Here is a 19,953-nt window from a genome sequence, read left to right as displayed (position 1 = left end):
GTATGATGACAAATACCCTGGTATGATGGCAGGGACTATCATGACTCAATGTAGGCCCCGCCTCTACAACTTTGCTCAGTCTCGTACCTGGGGTAGCCTGTGAAGAGGCTCCCAAGTGGGGTATAGGGCGAAAAGAAAAATCGGCGAGCCGGGCGAGCGGAGCGCGGTATGTATCCGAGCTCGATTTTAGTCGATTTTAGTCGATTTTAGTCTTCGCCCTATACCCCACTTGGGAGCCTGTTCACAGGCTAACCTGGGAAGAAAAGTCTTTGGACTGTCTCCTATTTTTCGGTTTGGGAGACGAATTCTTCGAAAATTCACCCTCCACCCTTGACAATTTTAGTGCTTTTCGCGAGCAATGAATGTGGTAATGTGCTGGACAAAAAGAGAGAATTAGATTTGTAGTTTGGTTACCCTTGTCTGTTGACTTAACAAGCATAAGTGGGTTAGAAACTGCTGTGCTGTGTCGATGGGAAGTAGAAACGAATGTTTGGTTTTATCATGCAACAGAGTTGAGAAGGCAATTTGCTTTGGCCACCGTAAAGAGATTCTGGAAACTGTAAGCTCGGCAAAATTTCTAACCAACTCTTTCACGCCTCACCTTGATCATTTTGCCACGTCACCGTAAACATTTGAGTATTTTATTTATTTACTCCAATAGCACATACAGTAGTTACATACCTCTAACTAACCGACTTCGAGATGAGTACTGTAAGTTACGGACCGAGTTTTTTCCTTTGATTTATGGCCTAGGCGGAAGTGCAAAGCGCGCGGGCCATAAACCAACGGGAAAAAAACGAGGATCCGTATTAAACTTACAGTACGGACCGAGAAAACGAGGTTAATCGGGCGCCCGGGAAAGGAAATTAGGGAAATACGGCCCGCTAACTTGACCAATCACACCGCGCGTGCTAAAATTATATTAATATTAATATTAATTGAGGAAATCATCGAAGTTTGGCAAAACTCGGTTGCAAAATCGTTGTTTGAAATGAAAGAACTTTTATAAAAAAAAAAAAAAGAAAAAACTTCCAAACGTCGCAACCGGCGTCACGTGACCAGCAGACCCGCAGGCGGAAGTCATAAATCTGGTTTCCAGAGCCCTCGTTACCCTTGTCCAAGGGCTCTGGGAACGAGATTGGGAAGTCATATGACTATCTCTTCAAAATGGCGACGATAAGAGTGAACTTAGCTGTTTGGTTGCAGTTCCTGTGGTTTGCTAGCATAAATTGCAAGCATGACCATCCTGTCCCAACGTATTTTGGCCGTGTACATCCTAATGGAACCATCGTGGACGCTAAAAATCCTGCAAACAGGCTGAAGTTGAACTTTTCCCCGAAACTAACTGCACTTGATACCGGAGCAGTTTTGAAAGTTTCACCTTCTTCAGGAATAGACAATGGCCAAACAGTGAACGTTGCGTGGTCTGGAGTTTCTTCACCAAATTCTAAAGATGTAGTGATTCTATACTGTCCTCCAAACGCAGATCCTGACCATTATCTGGATTTCGTCCAAGTTAGTAGTGTAGACACTTACGACAAAGGTTATGGCGAGTTTGACGTTCGTCTGTGGAATTTGAGAAAGGAATGCCAGTTTGGATATTACAGAAACGATAATTACACATTGCTTGTTGCTAAAAGCGACGTTTTGACTTTTAAAGGAGGAGCAGAAACTCCTTTACAAGGGCATCTAGCACTCACTGGGAACCCAACGGAAATGAGAGTTATGTGGGTTTCCGGTTCAAGTAAGTGAGACGTCTGGAATAATTATTATGCATCCTTTGAAAACAAACCGGCAAATACACCATGGTGGGGAAAAACGAACTGTTCAAATGCCCCATGGTAGCATTCAAAAAGAGTGTATCCAATATGCGAGCCAGCGAGGCATGAGAGGCATGCGAGGCAGACATGAGGGACATGAAAAAAACATGCAAGGCATGCGAGGCATGAACAACCCCCAACATAAATGCTAACCGTTAAGCTAACTGGGGAGCTATGTAAGCTAACCTGAGTGCTTTTTAGGCTAACCGGAGTGCTTTTTTGGCTAACCGAAGTGTTTTTCAGGCTAACCTGAGTGCCTCGCATGTCTGCCTCGCATGCCTCGCTGGCTCGCAGATTGTGCATCCCCGTTTAAAAAGGAGTTGAATTCTTCATTGCTGGGCTTACCTTCATTGTGATGAATGATAATTTAGGCCAAACTAAGTCTGAGATACAGTAAGTTTAACTTACTTTGGACTTATCATTGAAAGGACGTGACTGACTGCTGTGAGATGAAATCACAAGGCTGTCAAATGCCCTGAGGTAGACTGATGCCTGACCCCCGGGATGGATAATATAATTAAAAAAAAGCCCCAATTATGGGATTGGGGTAGAGGGTTGGGGGAGGGGGCTTGGAGGATTGATGTTGACAGATTCATGAATGCAAGTCAGAGGAATGCACCACTTTTGTTTGCCTGCAGCATGTCAATGCAGAAATTTTGATGTCACAGGTAAAAATCACCAGTGGTGTCAATTATCCACAAAACAACACAACAAAACACATGCATACACAAGAAGCCCATTCAGATAAATTATTGATTAAAACGATGTGTGCTCATCCTTTTGAAAATGTTGGGTAGAATTGGTTTGATGCAGGTGACACAAGCTTGTTCAAAAACTTTTCACACACTTGGTCATTTGAATTTGACAATTTTCATACAAGCTTCCTCCTGATGAAATCCTAGCATAATTTTCATCCAAGATCATCATTGAAACATAATTTCTCATCACATACAGTCTTGTTGAAAAAATGAATGACTTGGAGCTAAGTCTTAGGGCTTGGGGGAGAGCCAGGGGAGGGGAGGTGGGAGGAGAACTGAGGGAGCTAGAGGACTTAGGGATAACATGCTGAATCTGCCCTGTCTGGGTTCATAAAAAAAAAAAAGCAACTAAAAGCAACTAATGGATGGCTTCCTTCCAGTATGAAAGAAGGAAAACTAAACATTTAAACAAAAACAAAACAACAAAATGAAAAGGTGTACTTCTAGAAAATATCCCTCCCCCCTCCACTGCCCCCATGGAAGGGAAGGGACATTGCATGGGATTTGAGGGAGGGGGATGGGGGGGGGGGGGGGGGGCAAGACCAAACAGATGAAACAAAAGTACGAAACAAAATTGGAGTTGGAAGAGCAGTAGGAGGCCTAAGAACAAATTATCTTCTCTGCAGTACAGATATTTTCTGGCACGACATAATTTGAAAAAAAGAGAGGAGAGGAGGAATAGGGAAAGGGAAAGAATAATACCCTATCACCACTGCTATAGTCATTACCTTATGGCCATGAAAAAGTATTCATAATGCTGTACAGAGCTAAAGAATGAAGTTCCCTCTAGTTTGTCCTTTCAGTAGCTGCTGCAGAAAAACCTGCAGTACATGTAACATGATGATCAACAATGTCAGATGTTTTGAGAGCCACTAAAATTGAGGTGTGGTTTCTGAAAAAATTGAAAAAAAGAAATTGGGGCTGCATGCCTAAAAAAATTGGAATTAATTTTAATATCAGTGGTAGCAGTGGTCTTGTTTAACTTGCACAAAGTTCTGAAACATTAATAACAAAACCATCTGCTCCCAGTCATTTTAGTCAGAGGCATCTAGCAAACTGATTTGCACAACAACAAAAGTTAAAACATACACCTCTGGGAGCTTTTGAAGACTTGTTTGCAATAACTGGAAAGAAGGAACACATCTTCTGAAATAATTGCAAAGAGATCTCTTACTTAAGCACTTTGAGTTGTGCTTAATTTCCCTTTCACTGCTCACCGAAATGTTTCAATTCCAGATGAGACTGGCATTGTTCGGTATGGAACTAGCCCAACGGATTGGACTGTTGTGACAGGAAATATCAGCAAGACTTACACAGCTGATGACATGTGTGCTTTACCAGCTAATGGTTCAACATTTGTTGATCCTGGCTTTATTCATGATGTTTTGTTGACAAACTTAAAGCCAGCAACACGATATTATTATTTCTATGGTTCAAAAAAGGTAAGTTTGGAAGGCTTTTGGTAATGATGGATGTTATGACTGGTGGTTGTGTGTAAGCTTGGACACAACCATTAGTTGGTATAAAACATAGTTTGATTGGTAGCCAAACTTCTCAAACTCATTAGTTAACAATTATTCACCGAAGTGGAGGTGAATAGTGGTGGATATTTACCGAGCCGCGAAGCGGCGAGGTAAATATCCACCACTTTCACCGACACTAAGGTGAATAATTGTTTTAGTATATACCACACAAGCTGAATAATTTGCGGGCCAAAATTCCTTTATTTTTGACAGTATTCCAACAAATGGTGGAAAATTTTAAAATCTTGTGCGCTGCGTGGTAAGCCATTTCTTGTTGTAGAAAGTTCCCGGTCTCGCTCTCTAGTGAACAATTAAAACTTTTTGAGACACTTGTTTAGTTGCTAAGGTGTCATTTCTTTAATTGTTGTGTGAAATTCGTCTTGATTTTGAAACCATGCTCCAAAACATTAGATGTTTCATTGTCTACATTGTAATTATAGTGCTTGGCAGTTTTCGTAAACAAGGCATTGCATGTAGTTTCGATTCATTTTCCACCTTAGAATATGAGGTTGGAAAGATTGAACAACTTACCATTTAATACCGTCAAACTAAACTTTGTTGCCATTTTTGTATTTTTTGTAAGAGCTGTCTCGTTTATCTAAATAAATTCCTCTTTAGTGACCGTGGCGAAACGGGAAGCCATCTTGTTTCTCTTCGGTTGCTCGGAGGTGAATAGTACTTGGCTAATCACCTCCGAGCTAGCCAATCAGTGCGCGTGAAAGGCACTATTCACTTGTGTGGTATATACTAATTATTTATATTCTCAGTAGCCAACCATGATGCTGTACTCTAGTCAGGTGGATGAAACCATAAAGGTACTCAGCCTGTGGCCTCGTACTTTCATCAGTTTCTAAAGTTTCAGTTACACAAAGTCAGCCTGATACTTAGCTGAAAGAGGCAACATTTTATTTGTGTATAATCAACTGTGAAGTGTGATAAAAGGTTGAGAATGATGATAAAGATTTATGGAAAGTACAAAGAATGTACAAAGAGAAAAAGATATAATCTTTGGTAGGAAATTCAATTTTTTAGCACATTTTTATCACGCAACCAAGATTTGAAATGAACATCCAATTCCCCCTTGTGGTACGTTTCCATTATTTACTCATTTTGAGGCAATTTCTTAGTGGAATCTTGAAGGTTTTTTGTGAAGTAAGAGCTACTGTTGGTACAAATACAATAGCCTGTGGATACTTTCTCCAATTATGGTGATTTTTTCTCATTCGTTATCTAACTATGAATTTTTTAAACAACAAGGAGTAATAGTCTTACTAAATAATTTCCTGACTGAAACAGATAGTCAAAACAATTGCCCAGGCCCATTATTCTGCAACAGATATCAGAAATGAATTTTCCTTTTCATCTATTGCAAACCGTAAAATGGGAAATTTTGCTGTGCCTTGTTTATTTTGCGTAAAGGCAGGTATGCCCGTGATTGTTGACCAGAAATTAATTTGCTCAGCAGGTGTCCTATGCATTTGCAGTTAACTGATGTGTTCCAACGGTTGGAACACTGAAAGATTAATTTTGTATTAATTAAGTGTAAACAATTTTATTCAAAATAAAGTAACAAACTCACTTTGAGTGCCAGTCAGAGTAACTTCGAGGCAGGCATGTCATGTTTGGTACCAAGGAAGAAGTTGGGAAATGTTTTCATGTGACATGTCCACTTTTTCAGCAGATGCATGCCAGCACTAGTTAAGTGCTTAGAATTTTGGTGTACATGGTCTGCAAGTTTCAAGTGGAGACACATTAATTGGCTGCTTTCTTTTGTTACAAGCAAAAAGGTTGAGACACTCTCAGCATTTTTCGTATTTCCTGCAAATAACATACTCTAAAAAGGCAATGAACAATGTAATACACTGAATACCCCCCTCCCCCTTTCAATGTTGAGGCTTAAATGCTTGGTTGAATGTCATATTTGCGAATTTTGTTCAACATTGATGGGGGGGGGGGGGGGGGTTAGGGGGGATAAACAAGCAATACAATGATAAGTGTCTAAAATGTACCCACTATCAGAAAGTGTATCAACTCTTTTTGCAATTGCTTGTAAACCATTGTAATATATTTGACATGTTCTAGATTTTACAGTTTTTGAGTTGTTAATGCTTTTCCTTTCAGGCAACGAGTCCTGTTCACCATTTCACCACTGCACCACTGGTGGGCTCAGAAGATCAGTTTACAGCCCTGGTGTATGGAGACATGGGTGTGTCACCTGTACCACGGGCATATAAAACAGCTGACTATGCAAAAAAGGAAGCCGACAGTGGAGCTGCAGCATTTGTCTTGCACAATGGTGATATATCATATGCTAGAGGCTATGTAAGTTGATCAATCCCACTTGCTCAGCTTTTATTATAGAAATGATCAGATCCATGAAGTGTTTTCTGTTAAGGTGGTACCGGAGGCTAACCTTAGTGTCTCAGATTGTGTTAATTTTTTGCGGCCTCGCAGAATATAACAAAATAAGCCTGCATGCTAAATTTAAAGTCTGGGTAGCAGCGCGTTTCCGAGATATAAACGACGAAAGTTTTGTATCTAAGGGCCCTTTCGCGCGAAAAATAAAGGCAACATGCTGCGCTGTATGTGGTTTCGGGCGGATGTAGAAATCCCTAAAGATTATTTTGCTGACAGACATGTCAACAAGTAGATCATTGTTATGAAACTCAATACACCCTTTGATGGTTAAATAAACCACGGTTCTCGGATATCAAATCCCTCTTTCTCGCGAGACAGCCGACTAGAGTATGGAGGAAGTCATTGCAAGACTCGACGAAGCATTTCGTCAGAACGGGTATGTGAGAGTTTCTGATTTCTTTCTTCAAATTGAATTCCTTTTTAAGCTTCGGTTTAATAGAAAATGCTCGCAATTTTTGACATAGATTTGATGGAACACCGCCTGGTTTAGCGGACGTTTTACGGCGCGCCAAGCCAAAGCCAGGTGAAAGCCGCGAAGATTGCAGGCATCGGCTTTTTCGCCGTATTTTTGGCATATTGTGGGTAAGTATCGTCAAATTATCTCTTTACTATTGTAAATTACTGCATAATTTTGAAGGAAACGATTGCTTTGTTGAATACACCGCCATAAGATTTTTTATGCGAACATGCTTCAATAACACGTGGTCAAAAAAAAAATTATTTACCAAACAGGCGCGTACCTAGGATTTTTGAAAAGTGGTGGTGGTGGGGGGGTCACAATGTGTCGCACCCAGGGTACTTGCCAGATTGTCATGTCGACATCCACGCTTTGTTTTAAAAAGTGACAATTTTTCGAATGGGCATTGAGCGTTGGGGAGGGACAAGCCTTGTATAACTGTTCTAAGCGCGCTAGTATTCATGTGGCGAGATGGAGTATTCAGCACTGGAAAAGATTTATGCATGTTGATTCTTCAGATCCGTGCGTTTTTCGCCGCCTGAATAATATGGTTTGTAGGTCGTTGACTCTGACAGAGGGGGGGGGGGGGTGGAAGGGGTTTTCAGGCACCCCAGGACCCCCCTACATACGCCCTGCGAATTCAACAAGCAGAACTGAGTAACGTGAAGACATTTTTTTCTGATCAGTCCTGGAACCTATTTCTCTGATCTGGAAAAATTATACTAGAATCCTAATGTCTTGTAAACCCTTCCAAAATATTGTCTTCTTGTTTTTTTCTACAGTTTGGAAACAGCATAGGGAAAGGGGAATTTAGAGGAAAGACACTCCCCACCTATGTCTATCCACCTTGCCTCAAGGCGGCAGTGCGAGAAGCTATTGGTGGGGAGCTGGCTGACTACCCAGACCCAAAAGGATCTGCAGTAAGTTTTTTTATACTGATTTTTCCCTCTGTAATAGTCTTTCATGGGTATGTGTGACGAGTAGTAGTGAAAGTTCTTTTTTTTTATAATCTTTTTTCCAACCATATTTTCTGCATCTTTTTTTCAACCAGGTGTACCATGTCACTATCAGTGACTTGTACCAATCCAAATGGCCTGGAAGCAAGGCAAAGTAATGATAATTAGAATGTAACAATTTAGTGATGTTTTATTATAATAATTAATGATTTGTGATCAAGGGAAAAATAGTCATGTAAAAAAATGTATCTATTTACAAAGCAACTTAAAAATATATTTTTCTTTTTTACCTGAGTCCAAATCAACTATTTACATTAATTTATTGTTATACAATATATACATAAATGCCCTTTCACTCCCAAAGTCATTTATGGAGACAGGCAACATAGAAGAGTTATTTGTCTCGGATGACAATCGCTTACTTCTAGAAGAAACGTTTTTGAACAGGACCTATATAACATGGTACTGACATTGTTACTACTCTGAAACATAAATTTTCTTGATTTGCTACTTTCACATAGTTTGGGAGTGAAAAAGCTTAAAACCTGTGCAAAAAGTGTTTGTCTGTTTCTTAGTTTTTCCTTCACCAACTTTTTAAACAACCAAAACGCAAATTTTAGCTAACATTGATCTAAAGCAAGTCTTACTAATACTATTACAATTATTAGAAACTTTATCTGCATTTTATTTATCTGGATGATTTCAAACCATGACACAACTTGTGAACCAATAAGAAAGAGCTGATCACAACAAACTGTAATATTCAGAATATGGCATACAATAAAAAAGATGTTAGTGAAAGCCATTTGTGTTATTCTATTATTGTTTGCTTTCACAACCCTGAGCAAAAAAAATGTGTAGGCAAATCAATTGCCTGATATTTAGACAGACAAGTACTGAAAAATACACCTTGCATCAAATCATGCAGTACCTCATTATTTTTTTTGGTATTCCCCTATGGTAAAGAAATCGAAAAACTAGCATCTATTTTCACTGCTAGTATTTACATGCATAAGTAACTTATTACTGGCTCAGAAACATTTATTGGTGGAGGGGGGGGGGGGGGGGTCTAGGATGGCATAATGCAGCATTCCTTTGCAATAAAAATTATTTGATAATAACACGTCAGTTTATAATGATGGCCACTACACATTCTTGTTAAAGGGGCAGTCTCTGTGACTCTTTCTGGAATGTGTTCTGCTGCCACACCATTTACAGGACTTTCCTCCTACTTCCAGGGTAGCTCCTTCAGGCACAGGTACTGGTGCTAACGCTGGAGGAGGTCTTGCAGTTCCATCAGCAATAGCTGATTCTGTCAGTAGCAGGGCATCCTCTTCAGTACATGCATCATCTTCATCTTCATTACCATATGTATGTCTTATTTGACAGTTCTTTACATACTTCTTTCTGGAATAAAAACCACAAATGTACTTCAGCCAAAAGAAAGATGTATTATGTTTCAGTTACTACACAATAAATTATTTAGACTAAGCCAGTTGAGCCTTGAGAAGATCAGGATCATGAATTAGTCTTGTTGGGGAAGAAAGGTTGCTTGTAATCAAACATTTGACAAACTTAGAAAGAGAATACTCCCTCAAATTGGGGAAACAAAAGAATTTAAGTTTACCACATTCCCTCCAATTTAGCAAGGGAATAATAGAGGCATTTACTTGACCAATTGTTTAGTTGCCAATAACCTTCTTAGATCAAATGTATAGTTCAAATGGTTCTCCCTGTACCTTAGTGCTTGCTCCTCAGTCCTGTTGATTTTCAACTGAACCCGCTTCTTTTTTCCCTCTTCACTCCTCTTTCTTTCAAGTCGTTTCATTCTTTCTTCATTATCATGCATACACTGCAGAGAGATATTCAAAGATAATTAGCTACAGTTTTTGCTGGTGGATTTCACTAAGGCAAGGGGAAAATGTTTTCCTCTAAAATAGAATTAATTGTCTGTATGTGAAGAGGAGAAGGGGTCTGGTAATGTTAACTTTTGCATATTCATATAAATCTATTACACATATTCAATTTAAATTTAAAGCATGTAAACGAATAAGGAGACGTACCATTTCTTGGATGCCATCAAGTAATGGCAATCCCAATCTGGAATATAAATCCACGATCCAGTGGTAGTTGGGTCCTTTCTTCTTAAAACACCACGTCATGCTTGCCTGAATGAGGCCCAAATTTGTTGAAGCAGAGTAGTGCTTCTGGTGAAGATTCACGTCCTTAGCCCTAAACTTAGTAAGGACACTAAATGTTGATTCTGGCAGGTTAGAGTGGCCCTTTCCCAACCCAGGATCAATCACCTTTTCTGCCTCAGAGGCCCTAGCAGAACATTCTATTTCATAACACAGAGCATGAAACTCACACTTTAAGACATGGGCAGAATGATAAGTTTCCCCAGGGCACTTTAACTCCTCACAAAACCCCTCTTCATCAATTTGACATTTCTTGCAGCTACACTTCTTTAAAGGATGAAATTGGCAGCAACCACCCTCCCATTCGTGTATGTCTCGGGAATGGTACTTCCCCAAGCACAACATTGTATCCCTGTATTTATCTGGATCTTGTCCAGCCTGAACTAAAGCACAATAATGGTTGCGCTTTGCACTTTGGATGAAAGCTGGGCTTATGCAACCACACGCAGGCTTGTTTCGTGTGGCGACATATGTATGCTTCTTCCCAGAACAGCAACACTTCAGTTTGTCCATATGGGGGTGATCCTTCTTATGCCTGTCAATAAATGCCCTACTAAAAGAACTTTTGGTCTGAAGATCCAAGAGCTTCTTCCCATGAGCCCTCCCTACATGCCCCCCACACAACATGATCCTCGATTCTTGCTCATTTGAATATGCATAACGAAATCCTTTTGCTGACGATGAGTCAGCATCCTGCCAATTAACCTCAACGTTGAACCCTTCTTCTTTTGTTTTTGCCCACAAAACCTGTGCCAAATGTCCCTCTGCAGCCTTTGATGTACCCTCCCATAACTCTTCATTACAAATTGTATCTGCCCCTCTCATTGATAAATGCCCATAGTAAAGGAGACCCCCTGTCAAATAATTTTTTATAACAAATGTACAGTTTTGACTAAAATGGCCCCTGATCTGCCAACACCCATCACATGTTGTTACTCCTCGAGACCAACTCCCCAACTGAGTCGGTGGAAGGGCTTTCATGTGTTCCTTTTCCTCCTCACACATCTCATCAAGGATTTCCTTGATGTGAGGGAAAGCAAGATCGATAACTTCTAGAAATGGCTTATCAGATAAAATGCCCAAGCCCAAACCCCTTCCTAAGGTTTTTCTATATGATGCGTACCCATGGCCACTTATAAAAAAAGCTAAGGATAGGGCTAAGGACACCAGATGACGTCGTGACTCTAGGGCAAGCTGGCTACTCTGGTAATGTATGGATTCCTGCCAACAGCCATTGCAGCTAAACAGGAACTTCATGGCTCCACCAAGTCCTTTCTTTTCACTGGCCACAAGGACAAGTTTTCCTAATGCAAATTATAAGCAAGGTCTTAATATTATATAATTACATTTTGCTTTTGAGATACTCGGTAAGAGTTATCAGCCGAAGCTGTACTCTTACCTTGACCTCATCACTCTTGATATCACAAAACCAAAAAGGGTTTAAAGGGCAAGTATCACGAGAATTTGCTGTCATTTCAAAACCCAAAAATGTTTGACTGTCAGCAGAAACAACGAAATAATTGTCAAGTTTTTTTAAAAATTATCACCCCAGTGCAATAAAACTGGCCGGTCTGGATTGAAACTTGAAAAATATTAGGCTAATGTTTTTCAAGTTCTCGCATTTTTGTTTCCAAAATTTGTTTCTTTCAAGAATTGAGTTGATTTCGTTCCTCTCGTCATTCTAGAATTATTTGGCAGCTGATTGAAGGTCTTGTTTCATCATTTTTAACAAAAGATATCAAAAACCCCATGATACTTCCCCTTTAATACCTTGTGCGCCAAACTTATGAAGATCCATTTCTGTTGAACTATACCACACAAAAAAAGCCCTGACCAAGTCCCAGTTTTTCAAGGCTAGATAACTGTATCCAGTGAATTAGAATGAATATACACACTTTTTCATATGACCTATATGGTACCACAAGTGCACTTATTGCAAAAGTATTCATTAGGTTACCATGCGAGGGCCATTTGCGATGATGTAAAAGGGCTGGAAAAAGCCGTCCGGCCCTGTGGGATGAGAGTTGAAACAAACTTTTTTTTCCAACAGCCAGAAAGTCTTATTTTTTTCTTAAATGAGGTCATATGATAAAATGCTTATTGACTGAGTTTAGGTCAGGTCGGTTGGGAAAATATTTGGCCCTTGGTCAGGGTGCACACCGGGAAAAATATGTCCTGCCCTCTCACTCAGTCAATAAGTAGGTAATGTGAATAATAATATTTATTATAGGAATGTAACAAAACCTTTGTAAATGCATTTTTTAACTTGAAGTAGATTTTACACCTTGGATAGTGTTATCTACTGGATAAAATCATACAGCTTTTGAACAACTGGGCCCAGCTAAATAGTTATTTTTAAATGGAAGAAGAGTGAGGATAGGCCTGGGGTAACTGCTACAAGGCGAACACATCCACTTCTCCTGGTTGGCAAAAGGAAAGTAGTAAAGAGTATTCGCTTGTTACTTGCTTTAATACAAACACATAAATAAATGGACTTGGCAAAAACTGATATGTAGCCTCAGCCGAATATTAAAAAGTCACACATTTCGGCACAATATGCTACGTAGCTTTAGGCGTCGGTAACTTTATAGATAGAAATTGGAGCATAACAGATGCAAACAATTTGGTCGTCACAGGACTTTTCTGCCATATTGCTATGGACATTTTACAGGCAACTACTTTCCTTCGGTATCATGGACCACATTTCTGGCAACCAAACATCTCGAAATTAAAACAAAAACAAAGAATATTGAACACTCACCTTTGCAGGTTCGATTGTTTGACGGACAACAAAAGTATCGGTTGAAATCTTCAACAAGCATAACGATGCTCGATGTCATTCCCACAAAGATACCCTCTTGAACAGCTATTCTGTGGGGAAAATGTAAAATTATTAGAAGCAACTCAAGTAAAGTCTTCATTGAGTGGGGAACCATAGCGAGTCTATAATCTGCTATAATGTTCGCAGAGAAATCGCGATAGATGGAAGAACTTCAATACACCTACCGCTTATTATTAGATGTAGATTTTTTCAGAACCTTGGCATTAGGAGGCTGAAAATCCGGATCTTCACAAACGGAAGAAACTGCAGATGAACTTGCTTCTGGAATTCTTTCTTCTGATTCCACGGCAACTTGAAAAAACACTCCGGTTTCTCGTAGGAACTTTTCCACATCTTTTGCCGATTTCAGGGTTTTTCCGTCTGGCGTTTTGTAACTGAAATTTACCTTCGTGGTTCCGGACGACCTAGATTCTCTTCTTTTTACTTCCCAGCCTAGCGATTTTAATTTCTCCAAGTCGAAAGAGAGCCTAGAACCTTCGCCTAAACCTCTACTCTCATGTTGTTTGTCCATCTCTAGCGAAGGCGCAGCGTGCGTGCGTGAATCATTCGACACCGCAGGAATATAGGTGCCGTTGCCAGGGAAAGGTGTCAATGTTTATGGTCTCGAGTTCTGATTGGTTTCGCGGGAAAAATAGCAAGACGTCATGACCATTTTTATCGACCTCTTTTGCGTTTAACCGCTGTAGCCAAGTATAACTGGCTTACACAAGATGGCGACCAAAGCAACGAAAGCAAAATTTGGTTTTCAGACGAATTCTACGAAAGATTTTGCTCCTTTTCGCTAATTAATCGGCGCAGCTACATAATGTCATCCTACTGCAACAGCATTATCTCCAAGAATATTTATTATTTTGAAACGAAACTCGGCAGAGCCAAAGAATATACGACGACGAAAATTTACAGCGTAGTCCGCCTTAGTCCGCCAAAAAGTTTTCAAACGACAAGGCGAGGAATTAAGACATAAACATTTTTTCAGTTTTGGGGGATAAAATTGTCACAATTAAATATTTTTTGGCGGACTGCGCTGAAAATCTTTATTATTGTGATCTTTATGCACATGTTTCTTCATTTTGAGTAATATTAAATTGGTGAGAATTTAGAGAACATTTACTGCAAAATATAGTTTTTGACCACACCCCTTAATTCTTCACATTCCACGAATTCCATGAAACTAATCGAAATAAAAATAAAAAATCCGAATTACATATATAATGATATATTTCATGCGAAAATTTCAGGTCATTTCAACAAATCCTACAGTAAATATTTTATCCACAAATTTATACAAAATTTGCCGATTTTAGCCTCCGGTACCACCTTAAGTACCAACGAAACCACTTCTTGGAGCCTCATCATGGTGAAATTAAATAACAACAAAAATAAATCACGTTATTTTAAGTGTCAATGTATTTAGCACAGAGCACTAATTGGGGACACTTTCCAGATCCAATAGGAATTTAGAAGTGTTGGTTTTGAGGACAGGGGTAAACTGGAGTACCCGGAGAAAGACCTATCGGAGCATTATAGGACTAGAACCAACAACAAACACAACCCACATATGACACCAAGTACGGGAATCAAACCTGGGCCACAATTGGTGGGAGGTGAATGCTCTCAGCACTGCATCATCCCTGCTCCCCCAAACAGATTTCTTTGCATTGTGTGCAGCAAAAAGATTAGGCAACCATTCCATGAATTTCTTTTGTGGATTTTGATATCTCACACTGTACATGTACATGCTGTATCTTAATTTTATTTTTGTACCTCTGCCGTGATTCTCTTGGCATTGTAGGCCTACATTTGGGAACAGTGGTTTGCAGTGATCGAACCTTATGCCACTATTTTACCCTATATGGTGGGCATTGGGAATCATGAACAGGACCACAAGTCAGGGGGATCCAAAGACCCCAGTGGAGCCCCTGGGGAGGGTTACCATCCATGGTGGGCCCCAGGTTTTGGGACCGATTCTGGTGGTGAATGTGGGGTCCCGATGTATTATCGTTTTCACATGCCTGATAACGGAAATGCTGTGTGGTGGTGAGTATTTAAACTATTCATCAGTTCATCCGTGCAGTGCTCACTTGTGACATATTATGATAACTTTATTTAGCTCAGCCAGCAAACTTTTATTTTTAATTTGCATTGCAAACTTAAAAGCTGAACAAACAATGTTAAGTATTGGGTACTCAAATGTGATCAATCAGAACTGAGTAAGACAAAATACTTGGTATACAGTATACTGAACGGATTGTAAGCTAATGTTGACACAAAAAAGTGAAGAAGTGAAGCATGTGGAACTGTCTTTGGTCAGGTTGCACTATTTTCTTGTTGATTCTGTGAAATGAACTGTATTTGCATGTACAATATCTCAAACATCAGCTTTCTCCAGCTCTGCACCATCTTTAGCTATTTCCTGTTGTACAGAACTTTGTGGGCCTTGTTGTTTCTTACAGCAACTAGCTGCCCAGCAGGACAGTCAGAGTGCTTTGTAAGGTTTACCTGTAAGTCAATCCCAGCTACAGTGTATGAGACAAGAGCCTAAACTTGGAATATAGAATGCTAAAAATTAGTTCTTCCCATGTAGGCAACCCATAGCATGAGCTTCTCAGTTATGACCTTCCTGATTAAATTGTGTTCAAGCTCTGGCCACATAGGCAGCCTGTAGTGCGAGCTTTCAGTTATGGCTGAATCTTGATTAGTGCACGACTTATTTCTTCATCAGGTACAGCTTTGATTACGGCAGTGTTCACTTTATGATGATGAGCTCAGAACATAACTTTACTCAGGGGTCCCCTCAGTATGAATGGATGGAGCAAGACCTTAAGAATGTCAACCGCTCCCTCACCCCCTGGGTGGTGATCGCAGGTCATAGAGCCATGTATGCAAGTCAAATACAGTATGGTGAGTCACACTACACTTGCACCGCAACTTCAGTTGTTTTAATTGACTCTAATTAAGGCTCGCTTACGGTTTGTTCTTGAATTTATACACATCTTTAATTAAATTTATGGTTCCAGAAATATCCTTTCCCTTCCCCCCCACTACAGAATGTAGTTGAAAATTTCGAGGGGGAGGGGGTGCTCAAAAGTCAAAATTTCTAAAGGAAGTATAAAGCCAAATTGGAATTTTGAGAGATATTGGAGAGGGGGGAGATCCGATTTAAACAAAAATTATCCGTGGGAACACCACAAGCTTCGGTATGTCTTGGTTGAACTGTATCATTTTAGCAAACTGTGTTGCATGGTTTTTCATGGCTTGTACAAGGTTTGCTTACCTTTTCAGACGACTACATCATCTCACTTGGAATGCAAAAGGCATTTGAGTTACTGCTCCTTGAATACAAGGTTGACTTGGCCTTCTGGGCGCATTATCACAGCTATGAGCGAACCTGCCCTGTGCAGTTGGGACACTGCACCCCTGGGGCACCTGTGCATATTGTAGTGGGCACAGCTGGGAAGAATGTGGACACGGAAGATTACTTCCCCGTGAGCTGGTCCTTATACCATGAAAATAACTATGGATATGGCAGGTTAACTCATGTTAATCGTTCGACACTTCACTGGGAATGGATCGAGAATACCAGCGGGCAAGTCAAGGACGAAGTGTGGTTGACAAAGTGAAGGTTCTTTTCTTGATTGGAAAGGTTTTTTAATTGGGACACTGCAACAAGTGAATCCAAACCAACGAAGATTGAAACAATTGTCTCTCACTACAACATAACCTTAACTAAGCTGACAGCAAAATTGAATTATGAGAATGATGCATTATTCGGTAATGACACAGGCAAAATTAAATTAGTTAAAATTTCTCCCCCTATGGCTCCTTCGGAACCACGATTTGGTTTCCGTAAACTGAGTCCACAATAGTGAGTGTTGTTTTAAGCCGTAATTCTTATCTGCCGGTACTTCAACCTCTATCCGTGATAACGGAGTGTTCTACTTCGTAAAAGCGAGGTGTCCGCACGGAAGAGTTCACTGTAGCTGTGAATTAAAAAAAAAAAATCAACAATAGTTTCACAGGGATGTCTCAGATGTTCAAGTTTTACTCAAACGGCGGCCACTTTGATTTAAGTTATTCGCGGTTAAAAAATTGAAGATGTCTGGCACTTTTTGGAAATTCTTCGGACCTTTCAGTCGCGTACTGAACAGTTACCGATAGTTTCTTGTTTCTAGATCAAAATGGCGGCATTAGTTTTAATTATTGCTCAAACGGGACAGCAGGACGGACACAAGAAGCATTTAGGGGGTCTACAACAAATTTCTGTGTTGATCTTCATCGAAGTAATGGCTCCCTGTTGACAATAGTGGAACTGTCGTAGAAATAATAGTATTCCATCTTAAACTGGACACCTATCAACAGTTCTCAAACATATATATAAACGTATAATTTATTTACATTTGTAGGTGTTCATAGAAACAATCAGGGGATATCTTGTTGATGATCTCTGTAGATGACTTTTTTGTAGTTACATGTATTTATATATTGGTTTAAACTTTCAATCAACATCGATTCAACTTTTCCTTTGCTCTCGAAAATGTTGAATGGTTTTTAAACCGTATAAACACTTTGTTCAACATTTGTCCAACATTTGCCCAACATCCTCTCAACTTTTGTTGAATGAATGTTAGGCAAACGTTGAACCCGTTTAAATGGGCGTTAACTTAAATTATTTGCATGTTACTTGTAGCTGTCGTCAGTTGTTGCATTGCAATTAAAACGAATCTCTTCCTCCATTTGATGCAATATTCCACCACCCGTGTGTAGAATTAGAACAGTTACTCCAACGATGTTTAGTCTGAAAGGCCTTGTTAACTGAAGGCTCCTATACGCCCATCAACAACTGTCTAAACGTAACGATTTAGAAAACGTTGAGGCTGGAGTCTTCTCGCAGGTGTTCATAGATACACGTTGGGGATATCTTGAAAATGATCTTTGCAGATGAATTTTTGTAACAATTTATATTTGTAGTGTAATGTATTAAACTTTATTTGTATGTTGTAGCCATCCTTTACTGTTGCATTACAATTAGAACTAATGATAATGGTCCCCTACTTCATTTGCTTCCTACCCAAACGTCCTATGGCTCGTCACGTCACACACTCCCCCCCTCGTAGGGAGGAGTGCATGACGTGACGAGGGGAGGAGTGCGTGACGTGACGAGCCAAAGGATGTCTGGGGAGGAGGCCCCCTACTTCATGTGACGCAATATTCTATCAGTACATTGTAATGCCAGTGTGTGCAATAATGCCTGTTCTGCAGGCTTGTTGGTCTGGACGGTATTGTTATCTCGAAGAGCGATGTGCGTTGGAAAGTACTGAAAGATCTCATTGACACAGCGCAACAGGTTCTACTCCAGGGGGGGGGGGGGGGGGATTGAGTACTCCCATAAATTTGGGATAGGTGTGTGCCGCCCTGACCCTGTTTAGGATGAGACAAGCGAAAATTGATACCCTGTTTAAAGGGAGGGGTTCACGGTTCTGCGCACGTCCATGAATCAACTGAAAATACTTTTTCGCCTTTGCTCGCGCGCTATGACCTAAGCCTGTTTAATTCAATTCGTTGTTTTTTAACCATTCGGAAGGGAATAGGTAACCGGTAACTTGGGTGGTAATTTTTTCATATCATTGCGTTATTTCGCATGCAAATAACTGTAAACACATCAACCGTGGAATAAATCCTACGGGTCAACGTTATATTCAATATCGACAATATGAGAACAATCCACTAGCATTTTCTGTGAATTTTGGTCATCAGTCATTTTGCTTGGACTAATAGGCCTTATCACGGTTTTCGACGCCATTTTGATGAGTAGGCAAACAGGCTTGAAATAACAGTGTTTGTATGGAAATCCGATGTCAAATAATTTTCATAAAACATCGCTTCTGAAAAATTCATGAATTGGAAACTTTTGGCACTAGGAAAAGGAGTTTAAGAAAAAAAAATTGGAGGGATGTAGCTGTGCCAGAAAGCATCCAGTCGTGTTTTGAACTTTCCATACATTTCCCTGTATTTTTTTCCCGCGAACTATTTTTAGTAGCAGTCACGGCTGTTTCGCTTTACAGACAAATGTATGGAAAGTTCAAAACACGACTGGATGCTTTCTGGCACAGCTACATCCCTCCAATTTTTTTCTTAAACTCCTTTTCCTAGTGCCAAAAGTTTCCAATTCATGAATTTTTTAGAAGCGATGTTTTATGAGAATTATGTTTTATGAGAATTATTCGACATCGGATTTCCATACAAACACTGCTTTCAAGCCTGTTTGCGTCAATATGGCGTCGAAAACCGTTTTCCTAGTGCCAAAAGTTTCCAATTCATGAATTTTTTAGAAGCGATGTTTTATGAGAATTATTCGACATCGGATTTCCATACAAACACTGCTTTCAAGCCTGTTTGCGTCAATATGGCGTCGAAAACTGTGATAAGACCTATTATAGAATGTGATTACTGAAGTACATGTGAGTGGGATTTTTAAGGTCATAAAGTTGATAAGAAAGAGAAATAAAGCATTTAGATTCATGCACATGCGCTTAAACTGGAACCCTGAACTGAACTGAACTGAACTTAGCACTTTATTTAAACACGATGGAGTATTCAGCAGAGCTGGCTCCCTTTAAGAGCAGAGCAGAGCTCCCTTTAAGGCCCAAACCCGAACAATGACACCCTATTTAAGGGAAAAACAAAAACTAAGGGCCGATTATTTAAACGAAGTCTAAGTTAGCTTTTGTTTACGGCTAGTTCGCGGTTTCGACGTTGTCTCGATAGATAACGGTTAAACGTCGTTTAAAATATGGCTAAACAATGTCTCACGAGGGCATCCAATTCTAGCGAAGAAGAAAAACGTTTTGTTGTTGCTGGCGGAATTGCCGTGAAGAGCATTTTCAGCCTGTGGAAAATAAAAGGTACATTGACGAAGAAGGCAAAGGCTTGGAAAGAAATTCTGAACAAATTTAACTCCCAAAATCGAAATGGAATCAAACG

At 39.9% G+C, this 19,953-nt stretch overlaps 2 protein-coding genes across 2 annotated transcripts; one reads left to right on the top strand and one right to left on the bottom strand.

Moving 5' to 3' along the window:
* The first annotated feature begins 1,147 nt into the window (after positions 1-1,147).
* LOC146472598 (uncharacterized) lies at positions 1,148-17,972 on the top strand. Its single transcript, XM_085119380.1, has 6 exons — positions 1,148-1,744; positions 3,815-4,020; positions 6,223-6,423; positions 14,765-15,009; positions 15,695-15,873; positions 16,255-17,972. Exons 1-6 carry the CDS (start codon positions 1,168-1,170, stop codon positions 16,590-16,592), a joined length of 1,746 nt encoding a protein of 581 aa, XP_084975506.1. The 5' UTR covers positions 1,148-1,167; the 3' UTR covers positions 16,593-17,972.
* Positions 8,105-13,573, bottom strand: LOC146472599 (uncharacterized). The gene is made up of 5 exons (XM_085119367.1): positions 13,137-13,573; positions 12,892-13,001; positions 9,996-11,434; positions 9,672-9,784; positions 8,105-9,339 (listed from the first exon to the last, which is right to left on the bottom strand). Exons 1-5 carry the CDS (start codon positions 13,481-13,483, stop codon positions 9,078-9,080), a joined length of 2,271 nt encoding a protein of 756 aa, XP_084975493.1. The 5' UTR covers positions 13,484-13,573; the 3' UTR covers positions 8,105-9,077.
* Positions 17,973-19,953: the final 1,981 nt, after the last annotated feature.

The sequence above is a fragment of the Pavona decussata genome, unplaced genomic scaffold (genome assembly GCF_977016875.1).
Source record: "Pavona decussata unplaced genomic scaffold, jaPavDecu1.1 SCAFFOLD_98, whole genome shotgun sequence".
Taxonomy (NCBI): domain Eukaryota; kingdom Metazoa; phylum Cnidaria; class Anthozoa; order Scleractinia; family Agariciidae; genus Pavona; species Pavona decussata.
This window is presented reverse-complemented; position numbering and strand designations above follow the sequence as displayed.